Below are 15,157 nucleotides of genomic sequence, written 5' to 3'. Positions count from 1 at the left end.
TGGCTGGTCCCTCTGGCCCCCAAGCCCAGCACAAGGCCTGGGTCTCTCCTTGGCAGGTGTTACTGGATATGTCAGCTGTTGAGTGTGGGGTTCTGGGCAGCAAGGCTTGGGTGATGAGGGAGGGAAGGTATTGTGCCAGGCTGGACTGACTATCTCCTTAGACATCGGCCCCTTTGCTCATAGGGCCCCACTTCCCAAGGCTGAGGCTCCCAGCAGAAGCCAAGGAGGTGCCCAGCTTGAGGCCTGGAGGAAGATGAGATTTCAGAGAAGAAACCAGGAGAGACCAGGCATGGTGGCTCATGCCTGTAATCCCAGCATTTTGGGAGGCTGAGGCGAGAGGATCATCTGAGGTCAGGAGTTTGAGACCAGCCTGGCCAACATGGCAAAAACCCATGTCTACTAAAAATATTTTAAAAATTGGCCAAGCATGTGGCACACACCTGTAATTCCAGCTACTTGGGAGGCTGAGGCAGGAGGATTGCCTGAACCCAGGAGGTGGAAGTTGCAGTGAGCCAAGATCACACCACTGCATGCCAGCCTGGGCGACAGAGCGAGACTCCATCTCAACAGCAATAACAATGAAAAGAAACCAGGAGAATTGGGAGCCAAGGATGGATGGAGGGGTTGGTTCATGGTCAAGGCTGTGAAAAGCAGGAGGATGTTGGAAGCCCTTTATGGAATAGGACTGACCTCTGTTGACTTAGAGGTGCTGGACGTGGCCAGGGAGGTGGTGTTCTGGGGTGAGGACGGGGCTGTTATCTGGTCCACCCTCCCATTTAATGTTTGAGTTCAGTTTTGACTTCATGATTGGCGATACTCTAGTCCTAAGCACCTCTGCTGATGGAAACTCACCACATGCACCATTATTTGGAAGAGTCAACAAATATGAGGAAACACCTAAATGTCTACCAATGGGGGTATTGAATATTAATTATTCTTTTATATACAGCTATAAGAAAAAAAAAGTGAGTGAGATCTAGGTGTACTCAAATGAAAAATTTCTGGATAGTTAAAAAGAAAATCAGGTTCAAAAATGTGTTTAATTTGAGTCTATTTGTGTAGAAAAAGTATTAATTCTGAAAAAAAAAGTACCAAACTGCTAACAATGTTGATCCCATTACATGTAGATGTGATTATAGGGGGACTTTTGCTGTCTCTGGTGTTGGAGGTTTTTTAGCTTGTGTTATCAGGAAAATAGCCAAGATGTTTTTATTAAAAGACTTTTTTGGGCCGGCCACGGTGGCCCACGCCTGTAATCCCAGCACTTTGGGAGGCCAAGGTGGGTGGATCACCTGAGGTCAGGAGTTCGAGACCAGCCTGCGCAACATTGTGAGACCCCTGTCTCTACTACAAATACAGAATTAGCTGAGTGTGGTGGCACATGCCTGTGATCCCAGCTACTTGAGAGGCTGAGGCAGGAGAATTGCTTGAACCCAGGAGGAGGAGGTTGTGATGAGCTGAGATTGCACCACTACACTCCAACCTGGACAACAGAGTGAGACTCCATCTCAAAAAAAAAAAAAAAAAAAAAAAAGACTTAAAAAAAAAAGACATTATCCTTTTGTTGAACTGAAATTTGTCTTTCTATGGCATCAACACGCATTCCTTTGGTCTAGGGCCACCCAGGCTACAGGCAAGATTTATAAGCAGAAAATGTTCAGAGTATGTTCCCTGGGAAGTACAGCCCTAGCCCCTTGGTGCAGACTATCCTTGTGTAGTGTTATTCAATGCCTGACCTTTTTTACTTTTTGAGACAGGGTATCACTCTGTTACCCACACTGAAGTAAGGTGATGAGATCATGGCTCACTATAGCCTCTGTCTCCTGGGCTCAAGTGATCCTCCCACCTCAGCTTCCTAGGTAGCTGGGACCACAGGAACACATCACCACACCCAGCTAGTATTTGTAAAGACAGAGTTTCACCATGTTGCCCAGGCTGGTCTCAAACTCTTGGGCTCAAGCAATCTGTCCGCTGCAGCCTCCCAAACACTGGGATTACAGGCATGAGCCACCACACCCAGCCTCACCTGCCATTTTCTAACTAGGGTGCAAGCTTGTCTTCCCTACTAGGCTGGAAGAACTCTGAGGGCAGAGGTTATGAAATAGACATTTCTGTCCTCCACACAGCATCTGGTGCCAACAGAGAAGGTCCTCGGGAAGTTCCTGGTGAATGAGCGAATGAATGAATGAATGATTGGCGATTATCAATATATGAGTATCTCTCTCCCTTCTACTAAGGATACTTTGGCATTGCTAGCTTGTCACTCTCACTTTCCCCCTGTCTTCTCCTTCAGCTCAGGCTTCCTGGATGTGCAACTAGGAATAAGAGGTGATGGGAAGAGTCAGGGAACAGAGATAGGGCATTTACTTTGGAAAGGATTTAGCCTTCCTTGCATGAGAGAAGAGGAGATAGCAGTGGAAAGACAGGGAGGGTGGGGAAAAGGGAAAATGCCACACCAAGGACACTGAAGGGAGTTTAGGGGAAGTGTTGAAAATGAGACAAAGACAGAGTGAGAGAGATTTTAGGACAGCTGCAAGACAAGTGAGAGAAAAGAGAGGGATGGAGGAAAAATGTCAAGCTGTGTGGGTTGGAGCACCTACTGTGTGCTTTAGGAGAGACAATAATGATTGGGCATTTTTTTTTTTCCTCAGACGGGGTCTCATTTGTTGCTTGGGCTGGAGTGTAGTGGTGTAATAACAGTTCACTGCAACCTCGATCTCCTGGGCTCAAGCAATCCTCCCACCTCAGCCCAGACTGTAGCTGAGACCAGAGGCACACACCACCACACCACATGTGCTGGCTTATTTTTAAATTTTTTCTAGAGATGGGGTTCTTGCTATAGTGCCCAGACTGGAGTGCAGTGGTGTAATCATGGCTCACTATAGCCTTGATATCCTGGGCTCAAGCAATCCTCCTGCCTCAGCCTCCTGAGTAGCTGGGACTAGAAGCGCACACCACCACTCTGGCATGCACTGGCTTCTTTTTTGATGTTTTCTAGAGATGAGGATCTTGCTATGTTGCCTGGGCTGGTCTTGAACTCCTGGCCTCAAGTGATCCTCCTGCCTTGGCCTCCCGAAATGCTAGGAAAACGGACATGAGCCACCATGCCCAGTCTGGAGTTGTTCTTACTTAAGAGGATTAGATTGTGTTTCTATAATGTGATGCCCCTTTGGACTGGACCGTGTGGAGCTCAGGAATTTTCCTGGGTTACAAATGCATGTGTGCGATGAGGAAACATGGCCCCACCCATTCTCAGGCCCAGCCATCAGTGGGACGCGTGTGAGGGTCTAAGTTTGGAGCTGTGTCAGAGGCCAGGTGCCTGCCTCTACTGTCCAGGTCCTCAGCAGCCTCTGCCCCATGCTTCTCCTCTGCTGTCACCCCTCAGAGGCTGCTCCCTCTGCGACCACTGCAACCCTGAGATGATGGAGGAGAGAGAAACCACACTGAGAAGCTCTTGCAGTTGTTGGTGGGAAAGAACACTGTGCCAGAATTTGGGAGACCGGGGCTTTGATAGTATGCAGAGTTATCTTTAGAAAGTGTTTTATTGGGAGGCTGAGGTGGGTGGATCACCTGAGGTCAGGAGTTCGAGACCAGCCTGGCCAACATGGTGAAACCCTGTCTCTAATAAAAATGCAAAAATTAGCTGGGCGCAGTGGCAGGTGCCTGTAATCCCAGCTACTTGGGACGCTGAGGCAGGAGAATCGCTTGAGCCTGGGAGATGGAGGGTGCAATGAGCCAAGACCATGCCACTGCACTCCAGCCTGGGCAACAGAGCGAGACTCTGTGTCAAGAACAAACAAACAAACAAACAAAAAAGGTGTGTTTAAATATAGTTAAGAAATGCTTCCCAGAGTCGAGCACAGTGGCTCATGCCTATAATCCCAGCATTTTGGGAGGCAGACACAGGAGGATCCCTTGAAGCCAGGAGTTTGAGATCAGCCTGGACAACACAGCAAGACCCCATCTCTATAGAAAAATTTAAAATTAGCTGGATATGGTAACACACACTTGTAGTCCCACCTACTTGGAAAGGTAAGGTGGGAGGATTGCTTAAGCCCAGGATGTTGGAGGCTGCAGCAAGCTCCGATTGTGCTATTGTACTCCAGCCTGGGCGACAGAGTGAGACCTTGTCTCTGGGGAAAAAAGGCGCTGCTTAGCGAATAAAAGCCTGTTGCCCTCCATCAGAAAATAAAGTAGTCAAAAAGAAGCCTCTGGAGTTAATTCCCTATATTCATTATGTAGGGATAATCACCATTAACCTTTTGGTGTATATTTTGCCAAAATAATCTCTGTGCATTTCGATGTATAATTCTGAAAACAAATGAAACTGTAAACATCTTTTGTAATATACCATTCGCACATAATTGATGCTCCTCTTTTTGACAGAATGATGGGTTTGCCTCCCTATTCCGCCTCTGATTGATCAGCTACATGGCACTGGGTTGGTCACATCACTTCCAAAAGCCTCAGTTTCTTCATCAATAGAATGGGAGTAATGATGCCCATCTCACGGGGTTGTGGTCAAAATCTCGCAGGGCGGCAGGTGGAAAGTTACTTTGCAAAATCTTCTCCAAAGAAGGGAAGACTGCACTTTTTCAGATCCTGGGTCTCTGCCCACTCATCCTTCTCTTTCCTACCCAGGTTTTTTTTTTTTTTTTTTCTCTTTCCAGGATGGAGAAGAGGGACGGGAGCGAGGAGGAGGACTTTCACTTAGACTGCCGCCATGAGAGATACCCTGCCCGTAAGTGGCCTGTTTGTGGGTACCTCCTACGACAGATTTGTGGGCTGCAAGAGGAAAAAGAATCCCTGGAGATGAGTCAGGCCAGCCCCCACCCCCCACTGCACCCTGCATTCTCCCACAAACACGTTACAGATGAGGAAACTGAGTCTGGTGTCTCAGGGTAGCAAGCCCCTGCACGCAGCTCTCCCCACAGCTTTCCCAGTTGGGGTGGGATGCTAAGAAAGAAAGAAAGAGACAGGAGTTCCAGGCAGGCAGGGAAAACCCAGCTCAAGGCCAGGCCTGGGTTAGCCACTGGCCTGAGGGAGGACAGTCCTGGCTAGAAGGAGCCGAGGCAGGGCGGTGACCGTGGACAGGAGTCGTTTGAGCTGTGGATACTCTTGGCAGCTTAGATGCGTTCACTTCAAACACTTTGCTGTGGGGCACACCATGAGGCAGAATCTAGGGCACTGCTCAAAAAACAAATGTCAGGATCAGAAAGCAAAGCAGAGAAGAACCAAGGTAAGATTAAAGTTAAAATGGTCAGATCTCGGCTGAGCCTGCTGAATGCCCACCACGTGTTCCCCGCTCCATCCCACTCTGTACTAAGGAGTTTTCATGCCTGATCTCATATCCTTGCTTACCCCCAGCCCCTACAGCTGGGATTGTTGCCTAGACTTTGCAGATGAGGAAATTAAGGCTCAGAGAGGTGGAGTAACTTGCCCAAGGTCACATAGCTTAGCGAGTCACTGGCAGAGGAGTCACAGCAGACACTGTCAGTGCCCTGGCCACCTCTCTCAGACCTTTAGGAAGCTCCAGTGGCATCTATCTGTATCTGCATCTCTGTGCCTGGAGGCTTCCCCACTTCCACCCGTAGAAGGCTAGAAGTGCCAGGGAAGTTGGTGTATAGATACCCCAGCTCCCTCACCCTGGAGTGGGATCTCCCTGAGGCATGTGCTCTGCAGTTTCTCTGTAGGATAAAGAGTCAGTGATCATCAGGTTTAGTGGCTCTCCCTTCCCATCCCTGTCCCACTTTTCCTCTCTGCCCAATTTCCCTGTTCCTTGTAAATATATCACTGGCATTCAAATTCTTATCTGTGGGTCTGCTGCTGGGGAATCCAAACTAAGAAGGCAGAGATTTAAACACAGGTCTGTCTGATTCCAAATCCTGTGATCTTAGTAACTGAATGAGAAATGGCTCTGCTAGTGGGGAGGAGACAGTGGTGAACCAAGAAGCTTGGGAGGAGGCCTTGTTAGAGAAGAGGAGAGGAAAGAAAGCCCAATTTTGGCCTGTGAGGGGCAGGGTACGGTGCTGAAGTGAACCGTGGGCTCACACATCATTGTTTCATGTTTGTGCTAGCATGGAGGGCTTCCTGGAAGAGGGGATCAGAAACCAGGGGATGGATGTGTTTGGAGACCTCCTGCTGCAGGGACAACAGAGTGAAGAAATCATCAGAGAGGGGCTCGGGAAGCACACAGCAGGGATAGAGGCTGAGAATCCTGAATGTCCTCAGCTCCCTTATTTGGCAGTGAGCCTCCCCAGGCTCCTTGCAGAACGGGCAGGAAACCCTGAGTGGAAAGAGGCCTTGGGGCTTGTATTAGGGGAATCTGGGGGCCTGGGTGGAGGTCCCAGCCACTGAAAGAGTCAAGGCACTATGGCCCTAAAAGTAGTACCTGGAATTAAGAATGAGAGTTCTCAGGGTCAGAGGAAATGGCAAAACCCCTCTACCCCACCCCCAATCCCAGTGTCCACAGCCCTCCCCCCACACCCAATCCCAGCCTCACAGCCCTCCCTCCACACCCAATCCCAGCCTCACAGCCCTCCCTCCACACCCAATCCCAGCCCCACAGCCCTCCCTCCACCCCAAATCCCAGCCTCACAGCCCTCCCTCCACCCCCGGTCTCAGCCCCACAGCCCTCCCTCCACCCCCGGTCTCAGCCCCACAGCCCTCCCTCCACCCCCAATCCCAGCCCCACAGCCCTCCCTCCAGTCCCAATCTCAGCCCCACAGCCCTCCCCCCACCCCCAATCCCAGCCCCTCAGCCCTCCCCCCACCCCCAATCCCAGCCTCACAGCCCTCCCTCCACCCCCAATCTCAGCCCCACAGCTCTCCCCCCACCCCCATCCCAGCCTCACAGCCCTCCCTCCACCCCCAATCTCAGCCACACAGCCCTCCCTCCACCCCCAGTCCCAGCCTCACAGCCCTCCCTCCATCCCCAATCTCAGCCCTACATCTCTCCCTCCACCCCCAATCCCAGTGTCCACAGCCCTCCCCCCACCCCTAATCCCAGCCCCACAGCCCTCCCCCGACCCCCAATCCCAGCCTCACAGCCCTCCCTCCACCCCCAATCTCAGCCCCACAGCCCACCCTCCACCCCCAATCCCAGCCTCACAGTCCTACCCCCACCCCCAATCCCAGTGCCCATAGCCCACCCTCCACCCCCAATCCCAGCGTCACAGTCCTACCCCTACCCCCAATCCCAGTGCCCATAGCCCTCCCTCCCACCCCCAATCCCATCCCCACAGCCCTCCCCTCCCCAATCCCAGTTCCCACAGAAATCCCCTGGCTCCCAATCCCAGTCCCTGCAGCCCTCCCCCAACCCTCAATCCTAACCCCCACAGTCCTCCCTCCCATCCCCAATCTCAGCCCCACAGCCCTCCCTCCCACCCCCAACCCCAGCTGCCACAGCCCTCCCCCCACCCCCAATCCCAGTCCCTGCAGCCCTCCCCCAACCCCCAATCCCAACTCCCACAGGGCGCATCCCCCACCCGCTCCCAATCCCAGGCCCCGGAGCACTCTCCCTGCCTCCAATTCCAGTCCCCAAAGCCCTCCCCCTGCTCCCAGTCCCAGTCCCTGCAGCCCTCCTCCTGTCCCCAATCCCAGTACACACAGCCCTCCCCCTGCCCTCAGTCTCAGCCTCCACAGCCCTCCCCTTCACCCTCTATCCCAATCCCTGCAGCCCTCCCCCCATCCCCTATCTCAGCCCATACAGCCGCCCCCTGACCTGGTGCCTAGTGCCCCCTCAAGCAGCTTCTCCTTGTGAAAGAATCATCAGACCCATTCAATAAGTCAATAGTCTGGAGAATTTCATCTTTCGTTCCTTGGTGAGTGCTTATTGAGCATCTGTGCATGTCAGCCCTGTGGGTGCTGGAGAGACAGCAAGGAGTCAGGCAAGACAGCAAGACAACGGCCCGTGCCTCAGGGGCTCACAGTCCCAGGGGAGAGAGAATCACTCAGTAAGTGAGCTCAAAAACAAACAGGGGAGGAACATGTGGTGATCAGGAGGAAACAGGGCAGGGGCACTCCTTTAGGTCAGCGCTCTGAGAAGCCACGGAGCTGGGACCTAAAGGGCGAGGAGTCCAGTGAAGAGCTTTGCAGGCAGAGGGACCTGTGTATCCCAGAGCCAGAAGGAGCCAGACAGTGCTTGTGGAATAACCGGGAGGCCAGATGGGCTGAGGCGGGAAGGGCAATGGGAGGGCAGGAGGGCTGGAGGGGCCGAGGATGGCAGGAGGCAGGACGGGGATGGAGTTCACTATGCAGTGGAGGAGAAGCTGATTCTACAGCAGGCAGCCTGGGGCATTTTAAGCAGGGAGAAGATATGTCCACATTATTTCTCTCTCTCTCTCTGTCCCTCCCTAGTTATTTCTTTATCTATCTATCTATCTATCTATCTATCTATCTATCTATCTATCTATCTATCTAATCTATTCATCCATCTATCATCCGTCTATCTATTATTCATCTGTCAATCATCTATCCATCTATCCATCAATCATCTGTCATCTATAAATCTTATCTATCTAAATCTATCCATCTATCATCTATTTATCGATCATCTATCAATCCTATCATCTATCTACCTGTTTATTTATCATCTATCTACAGATCCTATCAACCCTATCTACCATCTATCCATATACACACACACACACACACACACACACACACACACACACACACATATCTCTGCAGTGTGGGAAAAGGATCAGAGAAGAGCCAAACTCACGGCCAAGAGACCATTTTGTAACCTACAATATGCACAAAATGTTTGCTGTTGCAGTCATTCTTGGGAGACATGATGGTGGTGGCCTGAACTGTGGTGTTGGAGATAAAAGTGGGTAGATCAAGGACCCTCTGCTGGTACAATTTCCAGAGTGTCTCGGTTTGGGTTTCCCTGGAAGTCCCTTGAGATGGACACAACAGCAAGTGCTTTATTTTGATGATCGAAGAACACCCAACTAGGAGTGAGGAAGAGAGACTAAGAAGGGAGAGAAAGGCGGCCAGTCAAAGGCACAGCGTCGAGCCTGCTGGGGGCTGAGGGCACCAGTGCAGAGCACATGTATCTGAGCCATCCCCCTGCAGATAGGAGGGCGACTCTCCTGGGCCATTGTTCAAGGGTTGCTGCGGGGAGGGTCGGGTGCATGAGTTCTCTGGAGGTAATGGCTCAGGGCATGGGCAGAGGGGCTTGGGGCTGGATGGAGAAAGCCCTCCTTGCACAGTTGGGGGGGGTCAGCCGTGTGCACCACTGTGGAGCTGGGGGGACAGCATCAGATAAGTGACTCATTTGAGTGAGGACCGGGGGAGGGAAGGGACCTAGGATATGCACAGAACTTTTGCCCGAGCAGTCAGGGGCATGGGGTCTCTGATGGAAGGACATGGGGAGGGGTCGGTTTGTGAAGGGCAATGTTGCTTTGTCTGTGTGGAGTTTGAGGGTCTGGTGAGGGCCTCCGGGAGGCAGCCAGATCAATGGAGGGGAGCTTAAAACGGTGGCAGAGAGACAGGCAGGTGCAGTGAAGCATGCCTTAATCCCAGCTCTTTGGGAGGCCAAGGCAGGAGGATCACTTGATGCCAGGAGTTCGAGACCAGCCTGGGCAACATAGTAAGACCCTATCTCGAAAAAAAAAAAAGTTAAAATTAGCTGGGCATGGTGGTGCAAACCTGTATTCTCAGCTACTCTGGAGGCTGAAGTGGGAGGATTGATTGAGCCCAGGAGTTTGAGGCTGCAGTGAGCTATGATTGTACCACTGCACTCCAGCCTGGGTGACAGAGTAAGACTGTCTCAAAAAATAAAAAGGCAACAGTATAGTATGGGATGGTTGAAGCCCAGGGACTGCAAAGATCATGTGGGGAGAATGTGTAGGGTAGGGAGAGACAGTGACACAAAAGGGGCCTAACCTCCTGGGGGTTCAGGGGAGCCACCGAGGCTGGTGGGGAAGGAGCTGCGGAAAATTGTCAGCTGCCTGCAGAGACTTTCCAAACCCTGGCTTCTCAGGGAAGAAAAGGACCTGAGATCCCACAACCCCTGCGCCAGGTATGCCTTTTATCAGGAAGCTGAGCATTTGCAGGCATGGCCGTCATTCCCCGGGGAAAGTGGAGGTGCTGGGAACTCCCACGTCAAACAGCGTGGAAGGAAGAAGAGACCCCCTCTGTGGTCAGAGCTGAGGGAGGCGTTGGGGGAATGTGGGCTGGATGCTGGCACGCGTGAGAGATCCTGTGACTTCAGGGATCCTGAAGCAGGCTGCTTTATTTATTCCACAAATCATCGCTAAAGAGGCCTCTGGCTCCTGGGAGCATGGAGATGAACAAGGCACGTTACCGCACGCTGCTGACTTCCGGGTCTTGTTGGCGAGACGGACCAAAGCCATTAGTGCACTGTGTGGCCAGAGCTTGAATGGGGTCAATGCAGGGTCCAAGATAGCAGTGCATGGTGCCTCATCCCACTCTGGATGACTTGGGGTGCAGGAAAGGGAAAGCAGGAAGGGGGATTTAGCCTGAGTGATCCCCCTTGGCAGGACCTCCATGGCTATCATGATGGTACCTGCATCTGATGATGCAAACAGCCAGCAAGAAGAACTCGGTCCCCTAGATCTAATCAGAACATCTCACCTTTGTGCATGTTCTCGGGACTTCACACTTTTTCACTCATTTAACCGTAAATACAGACCCATTTTACAGACAGGGAAACTGAGGCCCAGGGAGGTTAAGAGTGTGTCTTACTCAATATCACACAGCTAGAAAGTAGCAAAGCTGGGATTTGAACCCGGCCAGTCTGACCTCATCACTCACCACCTGGACCACTAGGTGATGTCAGTCGGCAGCTCCATTGGTTGGGCAGGGTACTGAGGATGTGGGGTGTGGGGCACCTCCAGACATGGCGTCGGTCCTCGTGGAGCTCATGGTCTAGAGAAGCAGTCTATCAAATGAGTATGGAAATGATGCCGTCTCAGAATTCGGCCTCTTAGCCGCTAGTGGGTTTTCAGCCAAGAAAATATTTTGGAAATGCCTGGACGAGTTTTGCAATATTTCTGCAGGAAGCAGCTGCTCAGATCCTGCGATGGGCTGACTTGCCAGCAGGAGGAACGGGGGAGGAGGGATGTCAGGGAGCCCGCATTATTAAACACTTACTGTGTGCAGGTCTGTGCTAAGCACTTCGCTGCCATCTCATTTGATGGCTGATCCAGCCCTGAGAAGCGGGGATTCTTCTTCTTACGGAGATAGAGAAACTACAACACTGTAAGGCAAATCCGCTTTGCTGGGATCTCTGGTCCACTCGGCAATAAAACTCAGCTTGGCGTTTAGATCTTGCTCCTTACCCTGGGAGAGTGGAGAGGCCACTCCTTCTCAGGCTCCCAACCCCCTAGGACCCTGACCTCATCTCCCTCTTCCCTATCTCCCATGCTGCCCTAGCCAACCTGACCTTCCTCTTTCTTGAACATGCAAAACTCATTCCCTTTGTAGGACCCTTGCACTTGCTGTTCTCTCTGCCTGGATGCTCTCCCTCTAAATCACGGTATGGCTGACTTCGTCTCATCTTTAAGTCAGCTGAAAGGCCACTTCCTCCGAGAAGCCTTCCCTGATCTGCACCAGCTTCCCCACTCAGCCCCATATCACCAAGTTATCTTTTCTTCATAGCATTTGTCCCTCTCTGAAATGATCCTTTATGTTCGCATGCTTGGTTTTTGTTTTGCTGCCTCTCTCCACCAAGTGCCATGAGAACAGGCACCTGTGTGCTTTGTTCTTGTGTATATCCCAAGAGTCTAAAATAGTGTGTGGCACATAATAGGTGCTTAATTGTTGGCTTTCAACCTCCATGTTTCTCCCACCACCTCCTATCTGAGAAGCTACTTTTATATTAGCAATTACATAAACTTCCAGTTATCCTAACTGTCCCCAAAGTTGCTATTTTAGGGGGCTACTGTGATATGGATTCAGCTATAATTCTTTTTCCTGAGGAAGTTGCTTTTGAAACCTGCCTTTGGGACTTTGTGGTGCCACCAGCCAGCTCAGGAGCACATCAGATGTGACATTTGATGGAAGCGATGTTGCCATATGGTCCAGGTGTCTGCATCTTCCTTTTGGGGGCAACTGAGGTTTGCAGTTGATTGCAGCTGTCAAGTTCAATGCCAGAGACGAGCTTTTGATTTTGCCAGGTGTGTCTGTTAAGGCTGGGCTCCACGAGAGCCTGTCGCATGCCGGGTGCGGAGGTGGCTTCTGGGAGCTCCATGTAGATGGGTCTCTGCCACTGCTGCTGCCCTCAAAATAGCAGAGGGAATTTCAAGAAAGATTTTTCTGGACCCAGAGCAACTTGGCATTTTTATTAGATCAAAATCAAATCTAATAGAGTCCTGCTCAAGTTGCTTCCTTTATTAAAATGGAAACAGACAGTATTTCTGAAATAAATATCAATGTCAATTTGCTGGGAGCGCAGATGGGCACGCAGCTTGGAGACATCTGAGACCTCAGCATTGGGGGTCGAGAGATCCAAGCCAACAGGAGCATCAGAGCCATATGGAGGACTTGTTAAAGGGTGGACTGCAGGGCCCCTCCCTCAGAATTTCTGATTCAGGAGGTCTGGCGGGGGACCCAGGGTTCTGCAGCTCTGAGTTCTCCACGATGCTGATGCTGCTGATCCACAGGCCAAATTCAGAGTTGTCCTCAACCCTCCGCCAATATCTGTCCCTTTGAAGCTCTTGTCAGAAGCCAGTCTGCATTTTGTCGCTTGCTTGGGCTATTCAGCAACTTCTAGATGGAAATTGCTGCTTCTAGGGCCAACTCCTTTACAATCCATCCTCTGAAGACAAACTTGATCATGTCTTCCCCAGTCCTTCCTAGCTCTGAAACCTCCTATGACAGTAGCTCTAGTGGGGATCTGGCTCGGTGCCCACCCCCTTCACACGTTCCCACAAGGCCTTCTCTCGCCTTCCCCTCCTGAATCATCATTTTTCTTTCTGTCACTTGTCCCTCTCTGAGCCTTTCTTTGCTTACTTGTTTTTCTGTTTTGTTGTTTTGTTTTGTTTTTTTAGAGATAAGGTTGTGCTCTGTCACCCAGGCTGGAGTGCAGTGGTGTGATTATAGTTCACTGCAGCCTTGATATCCTGGGCTCAAGGGATCCTCCCACCTCAGCCTCCTGAGTAGCTGGGATTGCAGGCACATGACACCATACCTGGGTAATTTTTTTTATGTTTCCAATTTTTTTTTTTTTTTTTTTTTTTTTGTAGAGATGGGGTCTTGCTATGTTTCTCAGGCTGGTCTTGAACTCCTGGCTTCAAGTAATAATCCTCCTGCCTTGGACTCCCAAAGTGATGAGATTACAGTTGTGAGCCATCATGCCCAGTTAAATTTTTTTTTTTGGTAGAGATGGAGTCTTGCTATGTTGCCCAGGCCAGTCTCGAACTCCTGGCCTCCATCAATCCTCCCTCTTCAGCCTCTCAAAGTGCTGGGATTACAGGCATGAGGCACCACACCCGGCCTGCTCCCTTGTTTATTTCCAGCCTCTCCTCAGTGAAATGGAAATGTCACGAGCACAGAGACTTTGTTGCTGCATTCACTGTGACATCCCCAGGGCCTAGCACACAGTAGGTCATCAGTATGTTTCTGGTGCATGATTTAGCTCACTTAGTCCTCAGGAGGTGTGTGCTGTGAGTAGTATTTCTATTTTGCAAGAGAAAATACTTGGGTTCTGAGAGGCAAAGTCACTTGTCCTTTGGGGACAAGCTTGTGACCTTGGGGTCCCAAGCCTGTCTGATTCCAAGCTAAAGCTATGACATGGTTCTTCTACTTTATGCCCACTTCTGTCCAAGGCAGTGGTACCACAACCGTGCCTAACCCTAAGAAACACTTGGGGCAGGTGTCAAAATAGACTGCCCTCAAGAGCCCAGTTCCTCAGTGTGGGGTAGGCAAGGAATCTGTAGCTGAGAAGTGTCATGATAAGGCAGAAAACCCTGGGGTGCAGGGGTTTAGGGGGCCCTGCTGGGTCTTCCACACCTGCCACCCAGCAACTTCTGCAGCTGCGATGCTCCATGCCTTACCCCTTCATCCCTGTGTGCTCTGCTTTCAGGCCAAACCCGTCCACCTGCCTCCCTGAAACCACAACATTGCTAGGTTTTTCACACTTCCTGAAGAACCTCATCCGCCTGCCAAGGACCTGTTTCACACCCTGTTCTTTCTGCATGAAATGCTCTGCTCCCTTCCTCCACTGGGTGGAAAACCAACTCTACCGGCGGAATTGGGAGCTTTTGCAAGTGCTTTTGAAGTCTAGCTCAACTGTCTGGGAATGGCCCCCAGCCCCTTCTGCAGCTCCTGGCAGAGGGGGACACATTTGTCTCCGCCTTTCACCCTCCTGGTGTTTGTCTGTGAGCCAAATTTTTATAATGGTTATGAGCCCAATCTTTGTGTTTTTAATTTTTTTTAATTGTTATAGATTCAGGGGTACAGGTGCAGGTTTGTTACATGGATGTATTGTATAATGCTCAGGTTGGGCTTCTGATGTATCTGTCACCTGAACAGTGAACAATGTACCCCGTAGGTAATTTTTCAGCCATTACCCCACTCCCATCCTCCCGCTGTGGAGCCCCCAGTGTCTGTTATTTCCCTCTCTAAGGCCGTATGTGCCTGTTGTTTAGCTCCTACTTACAAATAAGAACATGTGATACTTGGTTTTCTGCGTCTGAGTTATTTCACTTAAGAGTTGGCCTCCAGCTCTATCCATGTTCTACAAAAGACATGATTTCATTCTCTCTCTCTCCCTCTTTTTTTTTTTTTTTTTTTTTTTTTTTTTGAGATGGAGTTTTGCTCTTGCCACTCAGGCTGGAGTGCAATAGTGCCATCTCGGTTCACTGCAATCTCTGCCTCTCGAGTGCAAACAATTCTCCTGCCTCAGCCTCCCAAGTAGCTGGAATTACAGGCACCTATCACCACACCCAGCTAATTTATGTATTTTTAGTAGAGACAGGGTTTCACCATGTTGACCAGGCTGGTCTCGAACTCCTGACCTCAATTGATCCACCTGCCTCAGCCTCCCAAAGTGCTGGAATCACAGGCATGGCCACTGCGCCCAGCGGATTTCGTTGTTTTTAAATGGCTGCATAGTTTTAAATCCAATCATCTGTTGATGAGAGCCCAACTTTTGGAGTGAAGCTGGCTGGCTTCAAATCCCAGCA

The 15,157-nt window shown here is 50.8% G+C and overlaps 1 protein-coding gene across 6 annotated transcripts in view; it reads left to right on the top strand.

The window, feature by feature from the left end:
* The window catches only part of GSG1L (GSG1 like), a 274,733-nt gene that overhangs the window by 250,307 nt on the left and 9,269 nt on the right, over positions 1 to 15,157 (top strand). For 4 of the 6 annotated variants that reach the window (XM_074026828.1, XM_045383082.3, XM_005591527.5 and 1 more), the window contains one exon: positions 4,671 to 4,741. The exons of the other annotated variants lie outside the window; for them this stretch is intronic. In XM_074026828.1, coding sequence (XP_073882929.1) covers positions 4,671 to 4,741 — 71 coding nt within the window. The remainder of the gene's footprint in view (positions 1 to 4,670; positions 4,742 to 15,157) is intronic. 6 annotated transcript variants of the gene reach the window in all.

The sequence above is a fragment of the Macaca fascicularis genome, chromosome 20, assembly GCF_037993035.2.
Source record: "Macaca fascicularis isolate 582-1 chromosome 20, T2T-MFA8v1.1".
NCBI classification, from domain to species: domain Eukaryota; kingdom Metazoa; phylum Chordata; class Mammalia; order Primates; family Cercopithecidae; genus Macaca; species Macaca fascicularis.
Note: the sequence above shows the minus strand (reverse complement) of the source record. Positions and strands in the feature narration are given on the sequence as shown.